Genomic DNA, 21850 nt, shown 5'->3' on the forward strand with positions numbered 1-21850 from the left:
TAACATCTTTAGAAAAGAAAAATTAAATTTGCATTTCATGAATCATTTTTATTCAATTGCTATAAATTATGTAAATAAATACTTAGTAATTAAACTCTTTAGCAGACATAAGTATTTTTTGTTTGTTTGTCGTTAATTGTTATTTTTGTTTCTTTTCTTTTTTGCTTGTGATAAACCTGAGCTACATGTCTGCATAGAGAGCATGATTGATTGTGCAATAAATATGGCGCAAGCCTAAATAGTTTCATTGTTCCGAGTGCATTGTCCTGTTCTAGCCAAGTCGTGGATGATTGTTCGGATATCGTTTTTCATTTTTTTTTAGTTTTTTTTTTTTTGGTATGTCGCAGCTAACTAACTAAGTACAACTAAATAATTATTGACTACAACACTACAACGAATTAAGCCATGGAGAGAATGTGAAGTCTTTGTGGGGAAATTCGAAAGGTAAGGAAAGTGCAGCAGAGTTAAAGGTGGGGATAAGTATTGGGAAATATAGATGATGTTTGATAGACAGATGGATAGATTGTGCAAGAGAGTGAAGTGAACTCCATGTGTGTTGTTTCAGCTTAGAAGGGCTGAGCCAGACCATAATGGTTGTAGGCCAAATCGGCGGCGCTAGCCTGACCGTTGCGGTTCCAGTCGGAGTGCACAATCTCGGCGTTCAATGGGCTGCCGGTGATGTAGGCAGTGGTGATGTGGTCCTTCTTCTTGGCCAACAGATCCTTGAAGAAGGTGGCACCTGGCGATTCAAGGATTTGATTAATTTTCGAAACAAATCAAATGACCTTGGTCTGCTGAATAACTTACCAGCCAGAATGAGGGCAAGGAAGGAGATGGCGAGAGCCTTCAGGGAGATGAACTTGATGATGGTGAACATGACCTTGACGACGACAGCCTTCTTCAGTTTCAAAGCCAACAGCAGTGGCAGCAGCATCTTCTTCATACGCTTGCTGCGTGATTCTGTAAGCGAACAAATTGCAAAGCAAACAATGATTAGTGAACAGCCTAAAAGTAGACCATCGTCATAAAGTTGATGTGTTATTTTCAGCCATGGCTGTAAAGTATGCAACACGAAAACCAACGCGACGCCAACAAAGTGACACTTTTGTACACCCGGCGTATGCGTAATTTCCGGCGTCTGTCTCGGCAGTCAGCTTAGGCCGAACACTCAACATTTTGTGGCAAATAACATAGTGCTAGCAACAACAAAAATTGCTGTCAGCAGCAGCAGGCTTCTGCCACTCGCCGCGTTGGCAACAATTTCGTTGTAGTTGTTGCACAAACTACAGTTGAAGTGAAAGTTGGCACTTTATATGGACGAGACGTTGCCAGTAATTTGTCAGTTTTGTTGTCGGTTGGTCGGTGTTGTCGATTGTAGATGGCCGATTGGCGATTACTCACCCTCCATGGCACGTCCGCTGTATACATTCTCAGCATTCTCATCTTGTTCATCGCCTGAGAACGAAAGATTCAGTTCATGTGTCTCCAGATAACGTTCAGCACGATCCTCAAATGATTCAATTCCCTTGGAAGATCCGAAGCTGCGACCTGCTTCCGTGCGATCGATGCGGAGACCGCCGAACAGTGAGACCGAATCTTCATTATCCAGTTTGTTGATCATGTTGACTAAATCCTTTTCGCTGTTATCCTGCGAGGGCAACGCAAAAGCGCCGCACACAAAGCTGGCCACGAGCACAACACAAACGAATTTCGCGCACATTTTGTTAGGCACTTTTGTTTTAAAGTTCTGGGTATTTGATTGATATGATAGTCCTTTGGTATCCACAATGTTTAGCGCACACACTGCTGTTGGCTTTGTGAATGGAAATTGCTTTGTGATTAATTGAATGCAATGGGCCACTGTTTTATACTTTTTTCGAATTGAACGTGCGCCTGTGTCCAATTTAGTGGCTAGAAATCGCGCTGGCCAAGAGAAAAAACAACGAAAAATACGTAGTACTGCAACAACAATAACAGTAAGAGTAACAACTGTAAACAATTTATGCAAATTTTATGCGTATGCTACTCCAACAATTTCTTGACCATATTTCCATGCACGTCGCACGTCCCACGTCCAAACGAAAGGGAAGTCGCCAAGTGTCGGACGTTCATCGTCGGGCATCGGGTGCTTTGGGTGCCTGATGTCTTCAATGGCTTGAATATGATTTTTGTATATATTTGTTACTGTGTTTTTTTTTTATATAAGTAAATGCCCCAATTTCCTTCGGCCACAAGTTGGCCGGCACACCGTTAGGCGATCGTAATTGGCATGCAACAGCCACGCCTCTGTTAGCTTCTCTGGTTTGGGGACGTGACTTCATTTGCTTATGAACATTGCCTGTGCCAGATTCTTTAGTGAGTCTTTTGTCTCTCATATTAGCCATACCATTGAATTTCATTAAAGCGATTATTATATGCATATGCTTACCAAAACTGTCGAACGTACTTCTACATATTTGGTATGCCTCAGATGTGGTGACTTAATGCTCATTTTGGCCCAGTTAGAGACGCATCGATAGCTGCTTTCAACGCTTTCGATTTCATTCTCTTTTAGTCAAGTGTCGTTGTTAGGCAGACAGATAGGTACGTAGGTAGGTAGGTTCGTTTGTTCGTTTTCTATTTCAATTGCTTCTAAATCTCTAACAAATCTGTGCAAAAGAAAGCTGAATTGTAGCACATGCTCGCATATATCTTTTCGATCGCGTCAAGTGACATTTTTATGCGCATAAGTAGAAAGTTTCTGACTGTAAACAACAATTAACATGCCAAGGCAAACAGCCGAAAACAGGCCCAACAAAAAAGCAAACACCTCAATAACAAGGCGTGGCATTTTGTCAAAACTACGAGCACACACACACACACTCGTATCAATTAACTTTGTGGCAAAGACAAGGGCGTCCATTTGTGAGTGTGTTCACCACATGTGGCTGGGAAGAAGACAAAACTCTGTAGAACCTGGCCAAAAGTTTTAATTGAGAGAGCAAACTTGTTGCTTCACGTGTTAAGTTCACATACTTGTTCAACCAGTTGCAAAGTAGTTATGGGAAAGTCATGCCACAGTTTAATTAATTGCTCTGTATGTGACCTGGTCGAAAATGATGCAAATTAACCTTAACATCCATCAACAAATATTGTAGTAACAGGTTATCTTATGGAATTAATCGCATTTATTTTGATGACAAACATTCAACTTGACTATTTTGCTGATGTCTTGAATTGTGTGTAATAATATGTAGTTTTAGTACAATAAATTAAGTAAGCAAACGTCTTCGAATAAATTACTTAAGCTCTAGATATTTCAAATTGAAGGCACATTCTCAGCCCAAAAGGCTTCACACTATTCGAGTGTCAAGCGCTTATTGCTGCTCCTGCTGCTGTCCGGCATAGGCCAACTGCTGGGCATCGGTGTCGATGCTACGAGCATAGGGATAGCCAGAAGAGGCACCCGAGCTCCAGCTGGCGCTGGCGGGCACGGAGTAGGTGTTAGCGTTGTAGCCACTGTATGAGTTGCCGCCGAACTTGTTGCCGAAACCGCCCAACAGACGAGAGCCGCCAACCAGGATGGCCAGGAAGAAGGCAAGCTTGGCGACGATCACAGCCTTGAAGGTCAACAGAGCGAGGAAACCAAGCACCAGAGGAATGACAGCAAAGAGCTTAGCACCAATAGCCAAAGCGACGGGGCCAATCACTTTCTTGATCTTGGCACGGCCTAAATAATTGATAAGAAGATGGTGAAGTTAGTTAACTAGATGGGAAGCTTGTATTCATTACAACATACCTTCATCGAGAGCACGAGCAACCTGCTGGGTGGTCTCGGCTGGCATTTTGAATTCCAGGTTGTGGGTGGTCAGGAAGTCGCTCACACTGGAGATGGCCAAATCAACCAGACGGCCATTACGCTCCTCGGAGTTTTGTGGCAACTCAGCGTAGATATCCTGTTCGCTGAGGGATTTGCCGCTGCGCTGCACAGGGTTGGCTGGATCTCTGCAACGAACATGGAAGAAACACAACTTAGAACTTGTTGTATAGTTTCGCTTTCACTTTGCATAACATTCTAGTGCATTTTGCATAAGAAATTCACTTTCAACACTTTCACAAAATAAAACACACACACCTCTGGAAGGTTACGCCATTGACCAGCTCAATGTTGTTGCTCCTGGCAGCACGATTCAATGCGGTAATGCCTTTGACGGCCAAACAGGTGGCCATGTCATCGCTCTCGAGGCAGGCGCCCAAGTAGCGAGCGGCCCGACCGAATGTGTTATCACTTTCGATTTTGTTATCTTGTACGCTGGGAGCGGCCCAAGCGCAGCTGGCCACCAAGAGGCTCACACAGGCAATGGCAAACACTTTCATTTTCGGTTAATTTCGTTTGTTTTTTAAGAATACGCGACGCGTTTTAATCCTTGTCGAGCTGCTGCTGCTTCTGTTGAGCTTGAGAGAGCTGAGATGAATTTGATGTATAAGTCAGTCGACGTCTAGCCTTTTATATTGGGCGATTTTGTTGCAGCTGCGCAGCTGCCGTTGGCGGCAGACGTCGCAGTCGCCGCACGCATTACAAAACAATTTAAAAGTAAATTAAACAAAAGCCGCCAAGACGCAGCCGCAGACGCTGTCGCTGACTGCGGAAGCTACCAAAAAAAAGACGCGAAAAAGGCACTGAGCACATGCATAAAATCTAGGGAACAACAACAATCGACACCGACAACAACACAACAATAACAACGACCCAAACGGGCCAAGCAACAACATCAAAAAATAAAGTCAACTTGTTTGTTAAGTGAATATGTTCATTTCTTTCTTCTTTCTTCCGCGCTGACTGTGAGTTTTTATTTCGGCAGCGACGCCAACGTCGATGTCGATGCCGATGCCGACGTTGCGTCGATGCTCGCGTTGTCGTCATCCGTCAACTTCAGCTTCAGCTTCAACGTCGACGTCAGAGTGTGCGCGGAGAGAAACTTGTACTTGGACTTGGCCAGTAGAGCGAGCATGTGGCTCGCGTAATGCAAACAATTGGCATCATTGGCTGGCCCATGGGCTCAAGCTCAGGTAATTATGGACCAACACAAAAAAAAGAAGAAAAAGATCGCATCGATACACACGCCCTCCCAAGCGGCCGAGTTGTCATGTTATTTACCCACGGTCTGAGCCACTTTCATTCCGACTCGCGACTGTATCGCAATATCGAAGCCGGCAATTTGCTAATTTATTAATCCGGTTGCCGCATATTTCGAGCCTGCCATTATTGCTGCCTTAAATGGGTCATCTTGTGTTTGCCCTTTTTGGTCAGCGCTATGGTGAAATATTATTTAGCACCTCTGCGATCATTATCGAGCCTCGGTTTTTTTTTTCTTTTTGGGTTGTGTAATTTGTTGAGGAGAGTGTAGATGGTAGAGAGTGCTAATCATTTTCAATTGGAATCTGTTAGATTTGATTGACACGCTCAAAAAAAAATCCATTGGCATTGGAATTTGTTATCGAATTTAGAAGTAAAGTTTTTGATTTTCTTTTCGCTAATTAAAATACATTTTAATGCTGTGAACTCAAAAACGTCTGTAATAGATTCGTCATCAAAGATTTCCCAGTCACGTTTCCTCTACACAATTAATATGACATTTCTATTGTCACAGTGCAACATAAAACCCAAGTTTTATACAAACGCCGACCATATAATCGAAATAATACAAATTGCTTTTTTCGTATTTTTTATTATCCCAGCTTATTAAAGACAATCCATTCAAAAGTACCAAAGTACCAAAATAAAAAGAAAAAGAGAGAAAAAAACGAATCTCAATTCACTCACTTTCATTTATATTACAACGATATGCGACACTAAATGTTGTACCCATTTGTGTGGTTGTTATTGCTCTGTGGATTTAGCTGAACCCACGGGTGTCGGCTGGCAACACGCTGCGTATGAGTGACGCGCCTTTATTTTCGGTTATTTTCGGTTATTGTTTTAGCAGCCTAAAACGGCAAAACAACAACAAACAACAACAACAGCTGCAGATGGAAAGAAAAAGAAAGTGCGCTAGGCATACCTCAAATACCTGGTCTCAATCTTGACTAGTGATTCACTTGTTGCGCTCATTAGCATAGCCAGCCGTAGCCGGCTTTATTGCACCTCGCGGCATGCTAAATATTTCATTTGGTTGCCACATTCGAAGAGCTCATGACTTGACTTGACTTCACGCATTCATTGATGATAACTCACCATGCCTTTTGGTAACCCTATTTTACCCCAGCAGTCTCTTGATCACAACTTACAACTTTTTGCGGTCCAGTTTCGCATTCATTCATCGACGACGCAACGCGTTTAGCGTCATCGTCATGAGTGAAAGTTATGTAATTTTTTCTGGTTAATTTCGCAATTCGCAATGGGAGTGGAACTGAATTTGGAACCTGATTTCGCCCATTCCTGCAACATGTTGCTGCCGCACACAGACCAACACACAAAAAGTCAAAAGTAATTCAGTTATCAATTGCCAAGCTAAATGTCAAATCAAACCAAATTTCTAAATGCCAATCATAAATAATTTCTCTTTTTTACTGGACAGCTGTCAATGTTGCTAACCTTTCTTCTTTAGTACTAAACATATACTTTTTGTTTTTGTTTTTCTTTTCCGTTTTCATGTTTCTTTTGCTTTCTTGTAATGCGTTTTTGACAGCCGCAGCGAGTCCAGGGCGCGGGCGAACCTTGCCAAAACATCAATGTTGATGTTTATATGGATGTTTGGCTTTACATTTCTATATGAAATCAATAAGCTTCAGTTGGCGAGTGTGTGTTTGTGCAATTTGCTGGCTGGCGTCACACAATTAACCGCAACAAGTGGCCATAAACCAATTGGGCCGCATACTTTCGACGTCGTCAGACGCTCTGAGTAGACTCAAGGTGTGGCCATTGCTGTCGATGGCTGTTTATCGACATATTTATACCCTACTCTAAAACTATGTATATAATACAGGTTTAAAGATATATTTGTATTGATAAATATAATAATTTATATGACATCAGCCTGAATGTCTGATATGTTCGTAACCTATAATTGTAATATACAAAACATATTCAAAAATATATAGATAATTTGTTCTGAATTTTCATTAAGAGATATATTATATATTGGTATAACTTAGGGTATTTTTGTTGACGATCACTCACAGTGTTTGCTGTCGTTGCCAAGCACGTTGACTTCTCAAATTAGCCAGGCTTAATTTGAAGTCCAACTCGAGTCTGAGTCTGACTACGCAGCGTGCGTTCTATTGACCCATTTGCGTTTTTGCAAGAATTTGGCTACATTAATTTAAAGTTTCGCATGCCAATTGTGTATTGAGAGATACATAGTACATGCATGCGAGATTATATAAGCATTGTAATGAGGTCACATGATGCGGAATTTGCAGCAAGTCTTTACCTACCATAGTTAGTTGAGTTCTGCTCGTAAGTGAGCAAGAGTTAAAAATAGAGGGGGGAAAATAGTAAAAACATAAATAAGTATGTGTGATGAAAAGGCAACGAATGGCAACAAAAAAATGTATTTTGAACGTTTTTGGGTTAAACGCATAAATACCAACAGGTGAAATTGATTTTCTTTTCATTTGCGCAAATATGAATTGTCAATATTGTGCGTAGTCTTCGTCGTTATGAGATGAGACGAAACGACACGAGACGAGAAGTTACCTGAGAAAGTGCAGCAGGCAATTTTTAAGGTTTTTAGGTTTTTTTGGGTTTACGTATATGTTGTTAAAATATTCATAAGCCAATAAGTTGCGGGGCACATGAAGGCAACCCCAAAGCAAATTCAATTCACTTTGCCCAGCGCGTTTGGCACTTGGCTGCGATATACCATTGACATTGTGGCCAAATGTTTGGCTGAGCTATTGACTTATGAGCCATAAGATCTAGCTGAGCACATTTTCCTTGGCTTTTGAGGCCCAACCAAATCGATTAAGTACGCCTGTGGGAGTGCACTCACTTTCCAAGCGAATAGGGTTTGGGTTTGGGTTAGCATTGACAATGCTATCGTGTTGTTTGAGCCGTTTGCCCAGGCCTGAAAGAAAGTGAAATTAATGACACAAATGTTCAAACAACAAACACTACAAGTTGTTGTAGCTCTAGCTGTAGTTTTGTGCTATTGTCGTTGCTATCGTTGTGCCTATGCTAAATGGTCTGGTTAAGTAATCTCGTGAGAGCCGCAAACATTGCGCAGTCATCGCGACGACGGCTGAGAATGTTGTCAACGGAGAGATGGGGAGATGCGATGCGAGGCAACATGATGACAACACCCGCTTGCAGCTTCACTTTCAACATTTTACCTAGAAAGAAGAGACACGAGACTCGAAAACACAGAGACACAGAGCGACGCCTTGTTGTTGATCGATTTGTTAGATACGCGTCTAGCATGCGACATCGTTGTCACTCTGCAGTTGTTGTTTGTTTCTCTGTTGTTGTGTTTTTGTTAACCTGCCTGCCTGCCTGCTTGCCTGCAATTGTAGTTGTGTTTTACCATAAACTGTGCGCCCTACAACTTTCACTTGCGTGCCAAGTTGCGTCCACAGCTCCGGCTTCATGTTCGTCTCTCCATTTCAGTGGCAGCCCTTGCTTAAGTCACAAGGGAACAACTTGGTTAGTTGCCAGTTCTTTGTTCAATGCTGCAATATGCAATGATTATTAGAAGACAACAAGAAATTACTGAGAATGGCCCTTAGAGTTAATCATAATTTGTGTGGCGTAATGTTCAATGGGTGTTGCCTCGTGCACTGAGGCCACCCAAGCTGTTGATGGTTGGCAACTGATTGCCGAGCATTGCATCTGCTGCATGCTGATTGATTTGTGACGACCTGTTTATTGACTTTGCCTTTACATAAGCCGTACATTTTTTGTTGGCCCCCCCTTTTATTGCAACACGCACTTGCGGAAGTTCGTCTTGGCCGCTGTCAGTCGGTCGTCGGTAGTCGGTTGTCTGATGTCTGACGTCTGTTGTCGCGCATGCGCAATAAACCGTTTTATGCATAACGGCTCTGTGCACGCATTGAGGCATTGTCTCATTGACGCATTGTCGGTTTTGGCTTTTGGGTCCACGTAACATCATTTGACTACGTTCGCATGTGCTAATTAACTTTTGACGACGCAGCTCAAGCTGAAGTTATGTGGCGGCTTTATTAGCTTATTGTCTAACATTAACACTAGCACTCTACACATTTGTATTGCCAAATCGGCTCTAAAGGAATGGCTTATTCACTTCCTTAGTGCTCAACGGTGGCATCCGATAAGCCGCATCCTTCGTGATGGCAAGCGGTATGTAAGGATGCCGCATTGGCATCCAACTACTGCCACTTGACGATAGATCACTATGATAACTCTTGAGTGTTGGCGCCGATGAATGCACGATCTCGACGCGATCATGAGCATGCGTATTCGATAGCATCGATTTGAATGCCAACAAACCCGACGTAGCTAACGCTATTTTACCCATAACAAATGATGAAGCCGACAGCGCCGTTAGCCATTTCAAGATCAAGGGCAACAAAATGAGTTTGGCCAACACAGCTGCACCCAACAATGGATAAAGCAATTTCAGCAACTTCTTGGACTTCTTGGAATGTTTTCCGCGACCTATAGCGAGAATTAAGATAATACAGACTGTTGGCTGGAAAGTTGTCTGCAAACCTTCGGCTGTCCACGTATCCAAGAAACTGGCCACTTGCTCAGCGCTCAATTTATTCTGCAGCAATTTGCTTAGTTGCTGCGCTGTCTGCTCCAGCCACTCACGTTCTTGGCGCTGCCTTGCCACAGCCATCTCTTGTGCCGCATGTTGCTCAACAGCAGCGACGACGACACCGCCCAGTTGCACTGCAGGTGGCAGGCTATAGGCCTGACCAAGGCCTATGCAACAGGACACACATAAGACGAGACGAGACAACAGCATTTTTAATGTTGTTCTACACGGTAGCGCACTTCTAAATCAACTGAGAAGAGTTGTAAACAAGCCCACGCAAACTAACTAGCTAATAATCTGATTAAGTCTCGAACATAGTAAATTGATGCACTCGAATGCGTTTCATTTACCTCGATTGCTGCTACTGCTGCATTTTGTTCTATTATGATGTGTTCATATAATTTTTCTATTTAGTTTATTTCTATCTACTCTTTCGCTTTTTTTGCTTTCTTTGGTTCTGCTTTTCGATTCGGTTTTACTTGAGCGTGAACACACATTAAGTTTCCCTACTTTAATAAACGGTTTACAGTTGCTGTCTGTCTGTTACTGTTGTTGTTGTTACTATTGTTATTACTGCAGTTGTTGTTGTTGCCGTTGGTGGCTGTTTTGGCTTAGACATCATCAAGTAAAAACTCTTCATTATCGTCGGTAAGCACTTTGCATGGCGCGTTGCGGTTCACTTGTCATTTCAACTGAATACATTTTAGTAGAGAAATGCCAACCGCAGACATCACAGTTGAAATTTTCATTTTCCTTGTATGGCGTTCCAAGGGTCAAAGAGAGCTTCATTTATTATGCCAAAAACATGTTTCAATTGCAATGCTCAACCATTTCTCATATTGTAATGCAACTTTTGCTTTATGACAAACCGAAACAAACCTGCTTCCATGCATCCTCATATGGTCATCAAAATTATGAACTTTGTATTCGCATAATTTCTATTGTTCTTTTAATATGAAATCACAATATTCAACCACTACGAAATTTTGTTGACGCACGACTTAATTTAATTAGCTGCCAAAAATGTTGCTGAGTGCTTTAGTGAAAATATAATTGAAAATTTATTTGGATCTATTTTTTTCTGATGTTGTTCAATTAGTTTCAAAATTATATGCATTCAGTTACCACCTACGCCCAGTTAACAGATTGATAAGCATATTTATAAAAATTAGAAAAATTCCAATTTTCAGCTGGAATCATTTAAATTGCACTAATTTATGTGGGCATATATAATATTAATTTTACGTTTAATCGAATTAAACACACCCACCGAACTCATTGTTCAAAACAACAAAATTAAAAATGCTTAAAGTGCTTTTGTTAATGGCTATTTTAAGACTGAAAACAAAATGCATCCGGGGCAAAACTTACAACAAACTTATCCAATACTCGTATAATTTCAATCACCTGTCGAAATCTTTGAGTTTGTAATCATAGTACGAGTATGTAACTGTTTTCAAGGGGTGTCCACGCATATTAAAATCAACGCGCGTGGCTCCAACCTCTAATCGCAGTCAACGCCAACGCCAACGTCATCGACATCGGCATCGTCAACACCAAAGTCGACGCCAACATAGCTGTCGTTAGATATCATGACCAGACGTTGGTAACTTAAAAGCCCTTAACGTCACTTGGGTGCCAAAGTGGTTTCTGGCATCCGGTTGTTGTCGTTGTTGTTGTGGCTGCAATTACTCTAACCAACACATCTGGTATAATTATTTTGTTAAACATTATAGCATGTAGTTTATTACAGAGTAGAGAGTATATCGTATAATCTTTTTTTTATATGAATTTTAAAATAAATGCAAGCTGAATTAATATGTAATTCTAAAGGAGAACTTCCCATCGAATCTTTGAACTTCTTTAGAGATCTACTTTATATTACAAAATACACTTAAGAGTATTAATTGCACTTAAAAATCGTTTTGTAACTAAACAAATACATTATAAAATAATAAATAAATAAATTAAAGAGTAGCTGAACTTCGACAAGTAATTTAATTTTGGTCGTTGTCTGTTTGTCGATATTACTTAATTTCACTGGGTGGCTCGACTTCTTATCAATACAATCGCCATTCACTCGTTTATTACCCAAAGTGGGCCAATCAAAGCCATGTTACCACCTAAATCTCAAAGTAAACGTCGGCAACTGTTTGGATTTCAAATTTTCTTTAATACAATCGCTTTGCTGCCATGACCACCTGTTGATGTCTTCAGACTCATCACTGCCGTAAACAGGGCAAAGAAGAATCCAGCCAAGCCGGTGGTACCAACCAGGAGGGTTAGACCACCAATCAGTACTGGTATCAGTGTCAGAAACTTCAGTTTGTAGGCAAACAGCAGAGGTAGCAGCAATTTCTGTATTTTCTTTTTAAGCTTTTTAAGTTTGCGACCTTGATAGGTAGCGGCCAGACGACTGTTGCGTCCCTGAACTTCCTTTGATGTTGCTGAAATTGATGCCCTCGCTCTGCCATCCAATTTGCTGGAAGTTATAGAAGCATCTGCAAGGAAAAGCATTGGCAGTCTTGTGGTTAATTAAATGTCCAGACCTTTGAGCGTTGAAGCGCATAAAAGAAGAAATTCAAATAAGCGGTGTATTCTCGCAAAAATTGGTAATGAAAAAAAACTTATTCAATATTCTTAAGAATCTCGACAGCCACACGCACCTTGCTCTTCCTTATTCTCCTCATCCTCCTCGTCCTCTGTGTTTTCACTTTCCACATCGCTATCGACGCTGATGAGGCTTCGTAAAGTATCGCAAAAGTTTCGCACCTTGAGCACAGCTTGCTCAAAGGGCGCTAAATAGTTGTCAATATCAAGTACAGATGCCGCAGGCTTTTCGCTGCCTTCAGCAACAACATCAACACCGTTCGTTAAAGCCTTAAAGTTATTGCCATCGCGCACTTCCGGGGTGCCACGCATATCCACTTCCTGGACATCCTTCAAAACTGTTGGAGGCAATTGTCGTCTGTTCTCAATCGAATTTGCCACCTCCTCAACCCCAAGACCACGACGCATCGTCTGGCTTATGGCTAGCACGTAGCTGGGACTATCGTTTAGATTTGCTCGCACCTGTTTGTAATTTCCGTTGGCAACAGTGGCAACATCATTTGTGGAGGTCGACCTTGGATTATAGCGATGGTTGTAGGCGTAGTAATTGACAGGAAGTCGATGTTGCTGCTCCTGTTGTCGCTGCATTGATGTTGCTGCTGTTGCCTGCAGGATAAGCCAATTGTTGTGGCCCGACAATGGCTGCCAGGCATTGAGATTCACTTGGAGTTGCTGATGCTGCTGTTCATTGTTCAACTCCTGCAGCTGCTGTTGTTCATGTTGCTGCTGTGTTGCCAGCAGGCCGGAAGTGCCTCCATTAAAGCGACTGTCGCTGCCGGCCTTGGTATGTGCAATCAGTATATAAATGACGAATACAAACATTTGTTGATACCACATCTTCACGGAAGTCCTTTTCAATTTACACTTGACACACTGATAAATACACACACCGAATCCCAAATCCAAATCGAAATACAAACACGCATACGCACACGTAATCCACTCGCCGCTTAGAATTGAACTGAGCCAAACCTTACAGATTTTGGTGAACCAAATTCTTCGCAGCTCTAGACATTTTTATGGGCGATCCACTTGAGTGATTTTACGGCCTTTCGCCGAAAGTGGCCACTAGCTAGTCGAATAAATAGTCGAGTGCTGGTTAGAAATGTTTTTGTTGTTAACTTTTACTGCGACGTATGCCACCTTCTTTAGGACGTCTCACATTGGCAATTACACAAATGTGGTATGCGGCCATGCGTATCTTGATTGGAAAACCACTTGCCACTTGCCACCCATCTATTATGTGTTAATGTCTCTCGAAATTATCAATTGACTTCTAAGCAATATTCACTTGACCAGAATGCGGTTTTCCGAATTGCATTGAGGGGAAAACTTCACGATTAAGCACATCTATAAGTTATAGTTCAAAATTGATGATAACCATTGAAGCGTAGTTGCTTTAATTAGTAATTATATTTGCAAATGATTGTATTCGGGCACAGAGTAGTTCCGTAGAGCAACTCTAAAGGCTCTTTGCAGGTGACTGCGCTCAACACTTGTACTTCCACTACTGACAGTTTCACTTTTTATGCCACAATGCGTGTTGCAGGCTCGTTGCCGTTGCTATTGTCGACTCACCACAAAGTAAAATGCAACTTGCTCTTGACATTATCATTCTATATAAGTGAGCAAGTCTCTGCCTGAGTTTGAGGTCGGCAATTTGGTGTGGAAAGTGTGTCTAATGCCAATGATCATTAGACTGGGAGCTTGTTTAAATTATTGAAGTACTTTGGGCGACGTGCGTGATAATTGGCGCTCTGAACTTGCCACACAGATGTTGCTGCTAAGTTTTTCACTGCATCAACAGTTTTGCAATACAACACAAGTTAGTCGCCAAGTGCACTTTGTATTCATCTGCTTGTGCATATCAAGTGCAACCCATCATAAATTTAAGCTGCGCGTGCTCGCAGACTTTATGAGTTATTCTAGCAATAAATTTAAGACCACATGCAATATTTTCATAGTTTCTCTTGGGCCTGCTTTTCGCTCTAAGCCTAAAAACGGCAACGTTGGAAGTGTTGCCATACGCTTTCAGGCGCCTTGCTGACGGCAAGTAAAAACGCTGCATACTTCAAAGCGCTTTGAGAAATACAAATGACACTTTCATATACTTTCTGTTGCCTACTTTTAAGCTGAACGAGTCTGCAGCTTACGGGAAAGAAAATTGAGTTCGTGCCACAGAATTAACAGCATCTGCAAAGTTTTTTATGAAGACAATCGAGGACAAGTAGTAAGTGCGAGAAAATTTATAAAAGTAGGAAAGTATTGGCTTAAGCCAGTGTGCTTAGCTGTTTATGAAACTGCAAGTGTTGGGGTGTCGTTGCACTTGTGAATTACTGCTCAGGAGGTGTGAATGAAAAACCACTTAACAGTTATTCCCTACTAACTATGTTAATCAGGGAAGTATGTTTATGGTTAGTTTGCATAATTTGGAGTAAAGTATTTAAAATATGCTATTATAATTGTATACAAGGTATTCCAGTATTAGATAAATCGCGTCATTAACAGTAACATTAATTAATATTCGCATATCTTTCATTGCCAAGTTTGCAATTAGCGCCTGTTGCAGATGAACATCAACAGCAACCGCAATAGAAACCGCAACGATCACATATATGAGGAGCATCAAAGCACAACACAATGGAGAATCTCCATTTGGAGATTTTATGTGTTTATTTAAATATTTTTATTACCATACGCGCAATCGCTTTGTTTGAAGTGTTTAAACGTGGTCACACCCCCCTTTGTCTGACTACTTTTCAAATCAAATTTGTAGTTTCTGCCAATTCACTGACCGAACGAACAACTATCTTTATGTGTTGCCTATAAATTAAAGTGTTTATACATATGAATTTGATTCGAGAACATAGAAAATCCCCAAACTTAAGCAGCAACAATCAAATCGAGAATATAATAACAAATAACGTGTCTATTTGAGTTGTTGATGCTCACAAGCGGTCATCATCAATTGTGCTGACTGGATCCAGAGCACCATTGAATGATCCCAACTAGATTGACTTCTTTCGAACTGAATTTGAAATGTTTGAAATTAATTCAATATTAACGAATTCAGCTAGAACTAGTTTAATACCCACACTTCCTAAGGCGACGCTAATGCAAGTAATAAATTCAATTTTGGAGTATCGCTAAAACTGACCAACATTCAAACCGTTCCAGTCAGCATGTCGAGCTGTTTTTTGCCAGCGTCGAGACATCGCTGCAGCAGAAGCAACAGCAACTTATGCGTCACTTTGTCAATGTGCTTGACTTGAAATTAGTTATTCCTGGGATGTGGCTGTTGCTTTTGTTTTTAATCAGATTCATTCGCTAAGACAGCTGGGGTATCATCAGCTCTTAAATTGAAAGCGTTTTGGGTAATTTGAATTAGTTAAACGTCTGCTTTGACAGCGTTCGGTACGAGATGAAAGTGAGTTTGAGACCCGACGATGCCTTTTTGCCAATGGATTAATATCCTTTAGGCCAACTGAACACAACACTTTAAATCTGTTTTTCTCGCTCAGTTGTTCGTGTGTCTCTTGGCTTTGGCCGCAACTGTGGCAACCGCAAATGCAGGACTCTTGGGACTTCTCAAGGGCGGCGGCGGTGGTGGCTATGGAGGTGGCAGCAACTACGGCGGTGGCTGGTCCAATGGTGGCGGCTATGGTGGCGGCTATGGAGGCGGATATGGCGGTGGATCTGGTGGAGTTCAAGTCATTAAAGTAATCGACGCTGGACACGGAGGTGGTTATGGCGGCGGATATGGAGGCGGATACAATAGCGGATATGGAGGCGGATATGGGGGTGGATACAACTCCGGATATGGAGGTGGATACAGTGGTGGATACGGCGGCGGCTATGGCGGTGGCTATGGAGGCGGCCATGGCGGTAGCTATGGAGGCGGCCATGGCGGTCGTGTCGATGTCTACAAGGTCATCACAACCACTTCGACCAGCGGAGGATATGGTGGCGGTTATGGCGGCAACTATGGTGGCTACAGTGGCAACTATGGTGGCAACTATGGCGGCAATGTTGGCGGCTATGGTGGTTATGGTGGCGGATATGGCCATGGTGGCTGGTCGACCGGCAAGTCTGGCTGGTGGAAGAAATAAACTGTGAATCCACTCTATGTTATTGTAAAATAAAACCCGTTCTTCCTATTTCAAGGTTAAAATAAACTTTAAAAAAATATAATTTGTTTTCGTGTTTTATTTCTGAGGAAAGAAAACCCAATTAAACCTCCAACAAATTATATAACCAGTTTAAAATAAATGACTAAAAAGGGTTAATTAAAACTGTAAAAAATAAAAGCTGTCATCGTTGATCAGCAGTAAATGTTAGAGAATTAAACATATTCCGGGGCAATATATCAAAATGACAAATCATAAAATCATATGTTAAGTGTTGTGGTATTTCACAACTTTAGGATAATAGTGAAAACCACAACAAACTTCAGATAATAGAGTATTTATGAGTCTACCATTTTAGGTTGTTGAATAATTTAATTTAAACAAATTTTACGATCATTTCATTGTTTTGCAATAAACCCGCAAAAGGAGAAACAGACCAAGAATACTGGCTTTGTTCTTCGGCTTAAGTAACCTGATTGATAAACTTGCTTTGCAGTTATTTCCAAAATGTTGATAAATCAATTTGTATCGAATACACAACACATGCAAATAATTGGCAATTATACGCTATAAGAGTCAAATTTGACTTGTGCTGAGAATAAGCTAGTTTACAGCATAAAGTGGAGTAACATTTGGATTTAGCTAACAAGCCAATCACTTGTTCCTTCCAGCTTATGGACTGCAACAAGCTAACAGGAACAATAAACTCTTGTCAGTGAAGTAATCTGTGATATTTATATGAAAGCATCAAGGGAATCTCAATCTCACACAATCAAGTTAGACAGACAGACACGCTATATCGTACATATATGTTATTTGTGTGTGTGTTTATACATAAATACGAGTACCAACGATTGCCAAGGGCAGCCACGCCATGAAGTTTATGGGGCAGATATGAGAGTTGGAACTGGAACTGGATGTGGAAGTGGGAGGACAGAGACAACATATGGGCCTCAAGGCATTTGGCGCATTCGTTGGCAAGGAAATAGACGTTGGCATATGTATACAGGAAACAGGCATGTGTGTGTGTGTGTGTGTGTGTGTGCCATATTTAGTACCGTGCGGAATCGCACGTGAGTCCGTAAATGTTGGATACGTACTTTAAGATGACCTTTGAAATGTTTAATAAATTGAGGTGCACATTTGGATTCGTAAATGTTTTATTTGTAAATTTTTTTGTAACTTTTTTGTTTCTTGAAAACTTTGCTGCTTACATGCGAATCTCGCTTAAAACTATCAAATAAATAATGTTAATAAATTATTATAATCTAAACTACAGTTAGACGACGAACTTAACTCACTACAAATTTAATCAAAATGCATGAAGTGCGTGCGCGAGAAAACGAAGAGAAATGAAAAATGAAAAAAGGCGAGCTGGAAATGAGTGCAGAGCGTGGATGGTGTCTTTGCTAGACAAAGAATGATGAATAATTGAAAAGTAACAGAAACTGTGTGCTGTGTGTGTGTGTGTATGAATGTTGTAAATTATAGTAGACAGATAGAGAGCAAAGCAAAGAGCGCGTATAGAGTTCAGTCAGAGTTAAAGTCGATAGCTGGATAGTTGGTTAACAGTAAAACGGTAGACGGTAGAATGGAACAGATTGCGTCACATACTCGTGTAATCGATTATATAATGCATATGTGCCTAATCATTAATAACGCACAGTGTGAACGCACGTTACAGATACATTTCCAGCGATGTATCCATAGGTGCAACTGTTGCTCAGAGTCAGAATTAACCGTTCGGAAACGCATCAAGAGTCACTCAAAGCGAGCGCAAAAAGTACGTCGATAATTATCTTGAAAAATCTAATTACAATTTGCTTATCTTTCTCCTTGTGTCTGTCTCTGTGTCTCTTTGTCTCATGTCTGCTTGTGATTTGTGATTTATCTACAAGATAAATGCAACTACGTGGCTATGAACTTTGAATTTTTGTATCTTATGGGTGCGCTTTGACTTATGACTTTGTCTGCGTCTGCTGCAGTCCCGCCGCCAATGGCTGCTGATACTGTTGCTGCTGCTGCTGTTGTTGCTGCTGCTGCGCTGCTTGCTGCCTGCTGTGCGCACGATAGGCCATCTCCTGTGCTTCGGTCAACGAACGTCTGTCCCAGCCACCGCCGCCGCCGCCTCCGCCACCACCGCCCGAGGACCAACCGCCGCCTCCACCTCCGCCGCCAGATGACCAACCGGAACTGCCGCCCGATGACTTGCCGGCCATGAGTTTCTTCAGTCCAATTATGCCGGCCAAGAGCAGTGCAATCTTGGAGATAATTAACGCCTTGCCCGCCAATATGTAGAGTGCTCCCATGGCAATGGGCAACATGCCCATAAGTTTTGTTGCCATCATCATGGCCATCATCATGCCCATTTTCTTCATCTTGCCGCGACCTGTAATAAAATTCAAATGCAGAGTGAAAATGAGGATGAAAAAAAAAAACTCTTTGTAAATCCATGTCAGAAAGAGCGCAAGTACTTTCAATTTGTGTCATAAACCTACAGTGAATTGAGTGAAGAGCAACTATAACAATTATAGCCTTAGTCATAACTATACTCATACTTTTATTTAATTTTTTTCTCATTTTCACACGCTTTCATCATCGTCCCTTTATGATTATGAAGAATGCGTGTCTTTAGTCTAGTACGTGCTATCAATGGAGATGTTTTCTTTAGACAATTTTCCAGCTGCAAGTTGGCTGGTGAAAGTTTGCCAGACTATTTGCCAAGTTACAAAGGCTGTGTGAGAATTTTATTTGGCTTCATCGTGTGTGGCTTTCATTTTGCTGCCATCAGGGATACCTTTTTTTTATAGTATTTTCTCTTGTTGGTTATTTGGTGGTGAAATTCACTGAGCAGGTGGTAAGGCCAAGGCCAAGGCTGCTCTCATCGCAGCCGAAATAAATGCAATGAGACATTCATAACCAGCTTTGGAGCAGGCAATTCCAATTAGCTAAATATGGTCAGGCAATTGGGAAAGTGTTGGCCAACAAACAAAACAAAAATACGCGAGCACGAGTACGAGTCCGAGTATCAATTGAAAATCTTGATCAATGATTTGAAAGTAAAATACAAGCCATGCGCTGTGAAAGTAAGTTCACTTTTCATTGCGAGAAAATGTTGCTTGTCGCCAATTTACAAAAAAAAAGTGCTTTAAGTGCTCGTGTCAAAATTGTAATTGATGCAAGCAAGCCATTGACAGCCAAGAAGTCATTAACATGGCCCACCAGGCAGCCAAAGAGAGCCAAGAGAAACGTGGCCCACACTTTCATTGCGTTCGACACGGTCATGCCTCGACATCTTAAAGCCTCACTCCGTGTCATGTTGTCGTGCTGTTAAGTTAACAAAAGGGGGGATGAAGGCATTTTCACAAGTACCTTTTGCCACTGAATGCGGCGTTCTCTTCATGTATATTTACTCACGCAAAAACAATATTTTTTTTAGTAGGCAATTCTTGGCTCGAGCATTTTACAACATTGCTGAAACATTTAAATAAATACAAAATTGTCAAAGATACACTTTTCAATACACTTCTACTTCGTCTGCTGATCTGTTTTCTCAAAGGGCATTTAAAATTCGTCTTGAGTTGGGTGCATAAATTCAACCTTTTTAATGCTGGCCAACATGAAGTTCTGGCATGACAATTTTTCGTCATCGTGTTGTGATTTTCATGTTTTGGTTTTGTTCTTTGTTCATAGTTGTTGTTGTTCAGATTTTTTAGGTCATTGTAAGCTTGGAGAACAAGTTTCGTGTGTTTTGTGTGTGTGCCACAAAAACAATTGCACATTTTCCCAAAGCAAAGAATTTCCCTCACTTATAAGCACACGTACACACACACAATGCAAAGATGATATGCCAAACTGCAAGAGCAAGCAATTGCTAAGGAAATGGGCCAGGCTTCAAGCTGCTAGCTTGCCAATGTCATTGCCAGATACACAATTAAGAGACAGAACTATGCAATACGTACATATATATCTTGGCTCTAATAACTAGCGGATGGTGCCCCAATTACGAGGTAACAGACACCAAGCAGCAACACCAGCAGCATCTGAGACAGCATGCAACAAACAGCCCGTGGCAAGTGGGGCAAAATTATGTCACTGTCACGCGCAATGCATGCATTTAGCGGTGCTTGCTTGCAACCTAACGTAACTGCAATTATAACGCTTTTGTCTGCAACGAGTGTTTGTGCTTGTGGCATGCTTGCTTACCTTCCTCGAGGCCGCGTCCAATCTCGTCGGAAGTCAATTTCGGGAAGCTAACCTGCAGCGAGTGGCCGTTGAAGAAATAGCTTAAGCGCTCAATTAGCATGTTTGTTAGTTTTGTATCGCGATCGGTACCCGAGGAGCGTGCCAGCGTCGATTCCAGTTCGTTCTCGCTATAGGCAGGTGGGCGTGGCGCAGACTCTAGGCGCATCAGCTTAATGCCATCAGCCACGTTAATCGCATCGATGGGCGCAATGCGGTCTATAAACGAGATGGCCTTCTTTTTCAGACATGGCGTAAAACCACTCTCGGCCCGATTGCATTCGTCGTAGACACGCAGCAAGGTCCTTGCGCCGGCATTTTGATTGCCGCCAGGCATCACATTATTTAGCTGCTCGGTGGCCGCATCGCCATTGCCGGCAAGACAAAGTGTTGTTAACATGAACAGCAGGCTTACAGCTTGAGCTCGCACATGCTTTTGTTTCAATGTCATTTTGTATTTCGATTTTTTCTTTCTTGGTGTATTGAACGCACTTAAACTTGCACACACACACACAATATCATAAACACACACGCGTCGTCACACACACACACGTCAGGTGTCCGGACTAATCCTTGATACTGGCGATGAGCTCTGGTGATCTGGTTGGCTTGATGATGGCGGCACACGTCTTGCACTGCCTGCAAGTTTAAATCAAACTGATGTCTAGCCTTGGCGCGCTTTATTCTTTTATAGACCTTTCTTTCGGCCCGTCAACTTAATCACAATTTGATTTTCTTCGTGCTCAGAGCCCGCGAGTCGTAACCCGATGTTGAGTTCGGCTTCGGCTTCGTGTTGTTGCCGCAATTTCCACAAGGTCTGTTAATGTTGTTGCTGTTGCTGCTGCTGCTGTTGTGCTTGCTGCTGTTACTGCTTTAATGATCATTGAGCTGCCTGAAATGAGACAAGCAGCAATACACATAGACTGCAACATGTTTTAAGTTTTTAGTTTTTGTTTTGGTTTGTTTTTTGCACACAGCTTTCGTTGTTTATGACCAAATATATTTGCTGACTTTGTTGCTCGGGTAGGTGTTAGGCTTTTGACCATTTTTCCCAAACTGGCTGCCGTTTTAGTTGCCATTGCCATTGCCATTGCCATTGCCATTACCGATGCACGTTGGAAGTTGCTCGTTGTCGACACTTTAGTTTCAATTTTG

The 21850-nt window shown here is 41.8% G+C and overlaps 6 protein-coding genes across 6 annotated transcripts; 1 reads left to right on the forward strand and 5 right to left on the reverse strand.

The window, feature by feature from the left end:
• Positions 1 to 304: 304 nt before the first annotated feature.
• LOC133837773 (uncharacterized) lies at positions 305 to 1842 on the reverse strand. Its single transcript, XM_062268630.1, has 3 exons — positions 1402 to 1842; positions 808 to 960; positions 305 to 739 (listed from the first exon to the last, which is right to left on the reverse strand). The coding sequence occupies exons 1-3, from the start codon at positions 1718 to 1720 to the stop codon at positions 567 to 569; spliced, it is 645 nt and encodes a 214-aa protein (XP_062124614.1). The 5' UTR covers positions 1721 to 1842; the 3' UTR covers positions 305 to 566.
• Positions 1843 to 3144: 1302 nt separating this feature from the next.
• Positions 3145 to 4471, reverse strand: LOC133837146 (uncharacterized). The gene is made up of 3 exons (XM_062267818.1): positions 4115 to 4471; positions 3779 to 3984; positions 3145 to 3709 (listed from the first exon to the last, which is right to left on the reverse strand). The coding sequence occupies exons 1-3, from the start codon at positions 4354 to 4356 to the stop codon at positions 3357 to 3359; spliced, it is 801 nt and encodes a 266-aa protein (XP_062123802.1). The 5' UTR covers positions 4357 to 4471; the 3' UTR covers positions 3145 to 3356.
• A 4672-nt stretch (positions 4472 to 9143) lies between these two features.
• Positions 9144 to 9982, reverse strand: LOC133839343 (uncharacterized). The gene is made up of 2 exons (XM_062270803.1): positions 9668 to 9982; positions 9144 to 9613 (listed from the first exon to the last, which is right to left on the reverse strand). The coding sequence occupies exons 1-2, from the start codon at positions 9924 to 9926 to the stop codon at positions 9219 to 9221; spliced, it is 654 nt and encodes a 217-aa protein (XP_062126787.1). The 5' UTR covers positions 9927 to 9982; the 3' UTR covers positions 9144 to 9218.
• Positions 9983 to 11526: 1544 nt separating this feature from the next.
• Positions 11527 to 14134, reverse strand: LOC133838214 (uncharacterized). The gene is made up of 2 exons (XM_062269232.1): positions 12383 to 14134; positions 11527 to 12217 (listed from the first exon to the last, which is right to left on the reverse strand). Exons 1-2 carry the CDS (start codon positions 13161 to 13163, stop codon positions 11877 to 11879), a joined length of 1122 nt encoding a protein of 373 aa, XP_062125216.1. The 5' UTR covers positions 13164 to 14134; the 3' UTR covers positions 11527 to 11876.
• Positions 14135 to 15646: 1512 nt separating this feature from the next.
• LOC133837824 (uncharacterized) lies at positions 15647 to 16517 on the forward strand. Its single transcript, XM_062268717.1, has 2 exons — positions 15647 to 15753; positions 15848 to 16517. The coding sequence occupies exons 1-2, from the start codon at positions 15748 to 15750 to the stop codon at positions 16433 to 16435; spliced, it is 594 nt and encodes a 197-aa protein (XP_062124701.1). The 5' UTR covers positions 15647 to 15747; the 3' UTR covers positions 16436 to 16517.
• Positions 16518 to 17622: 1105 nt separating this feature from the next.
• LOC133837823 (uncharacterized) lies at positions 17623 to 21365 on the reverse strand. The gene is made up of 2 exons (XM_062268716.1): positions 20660 to 21365; positions 17623 to 18842 (listed from the first exon to the last, which is right to left on the reverse strand). Exons 1-2 carry the CDS (start codon positions 21144 to 21146, stop codon positions 18412 to 18414), a joined length of 918 nt encoding a protein of 305 aa, XP_062124700.1. The 5' UTR covers positions 21147 to 21365; the 3' UTR covers positions 17623 to 18411.
• Between the last annotated feature and the right edge of the window lie 485 nt (positions 21366 to 21850).

Source organism: Drosophila sulfurigaster, chromosome 2R (genome assembly GCF_023558435.1).
Source record: "Drosophila sulfurigaster albostrigata strain 15112-1811.04 chromosome 2R, ASM2355843v2, whole genome shotgun sequence".
Classification (NCBI taxonomy): Eukaryota; Metazoa; Arthropoda; class Insecta; order Diptera; family Drosophilidae; genus Drosophila; species Drosophila sulfurigaster.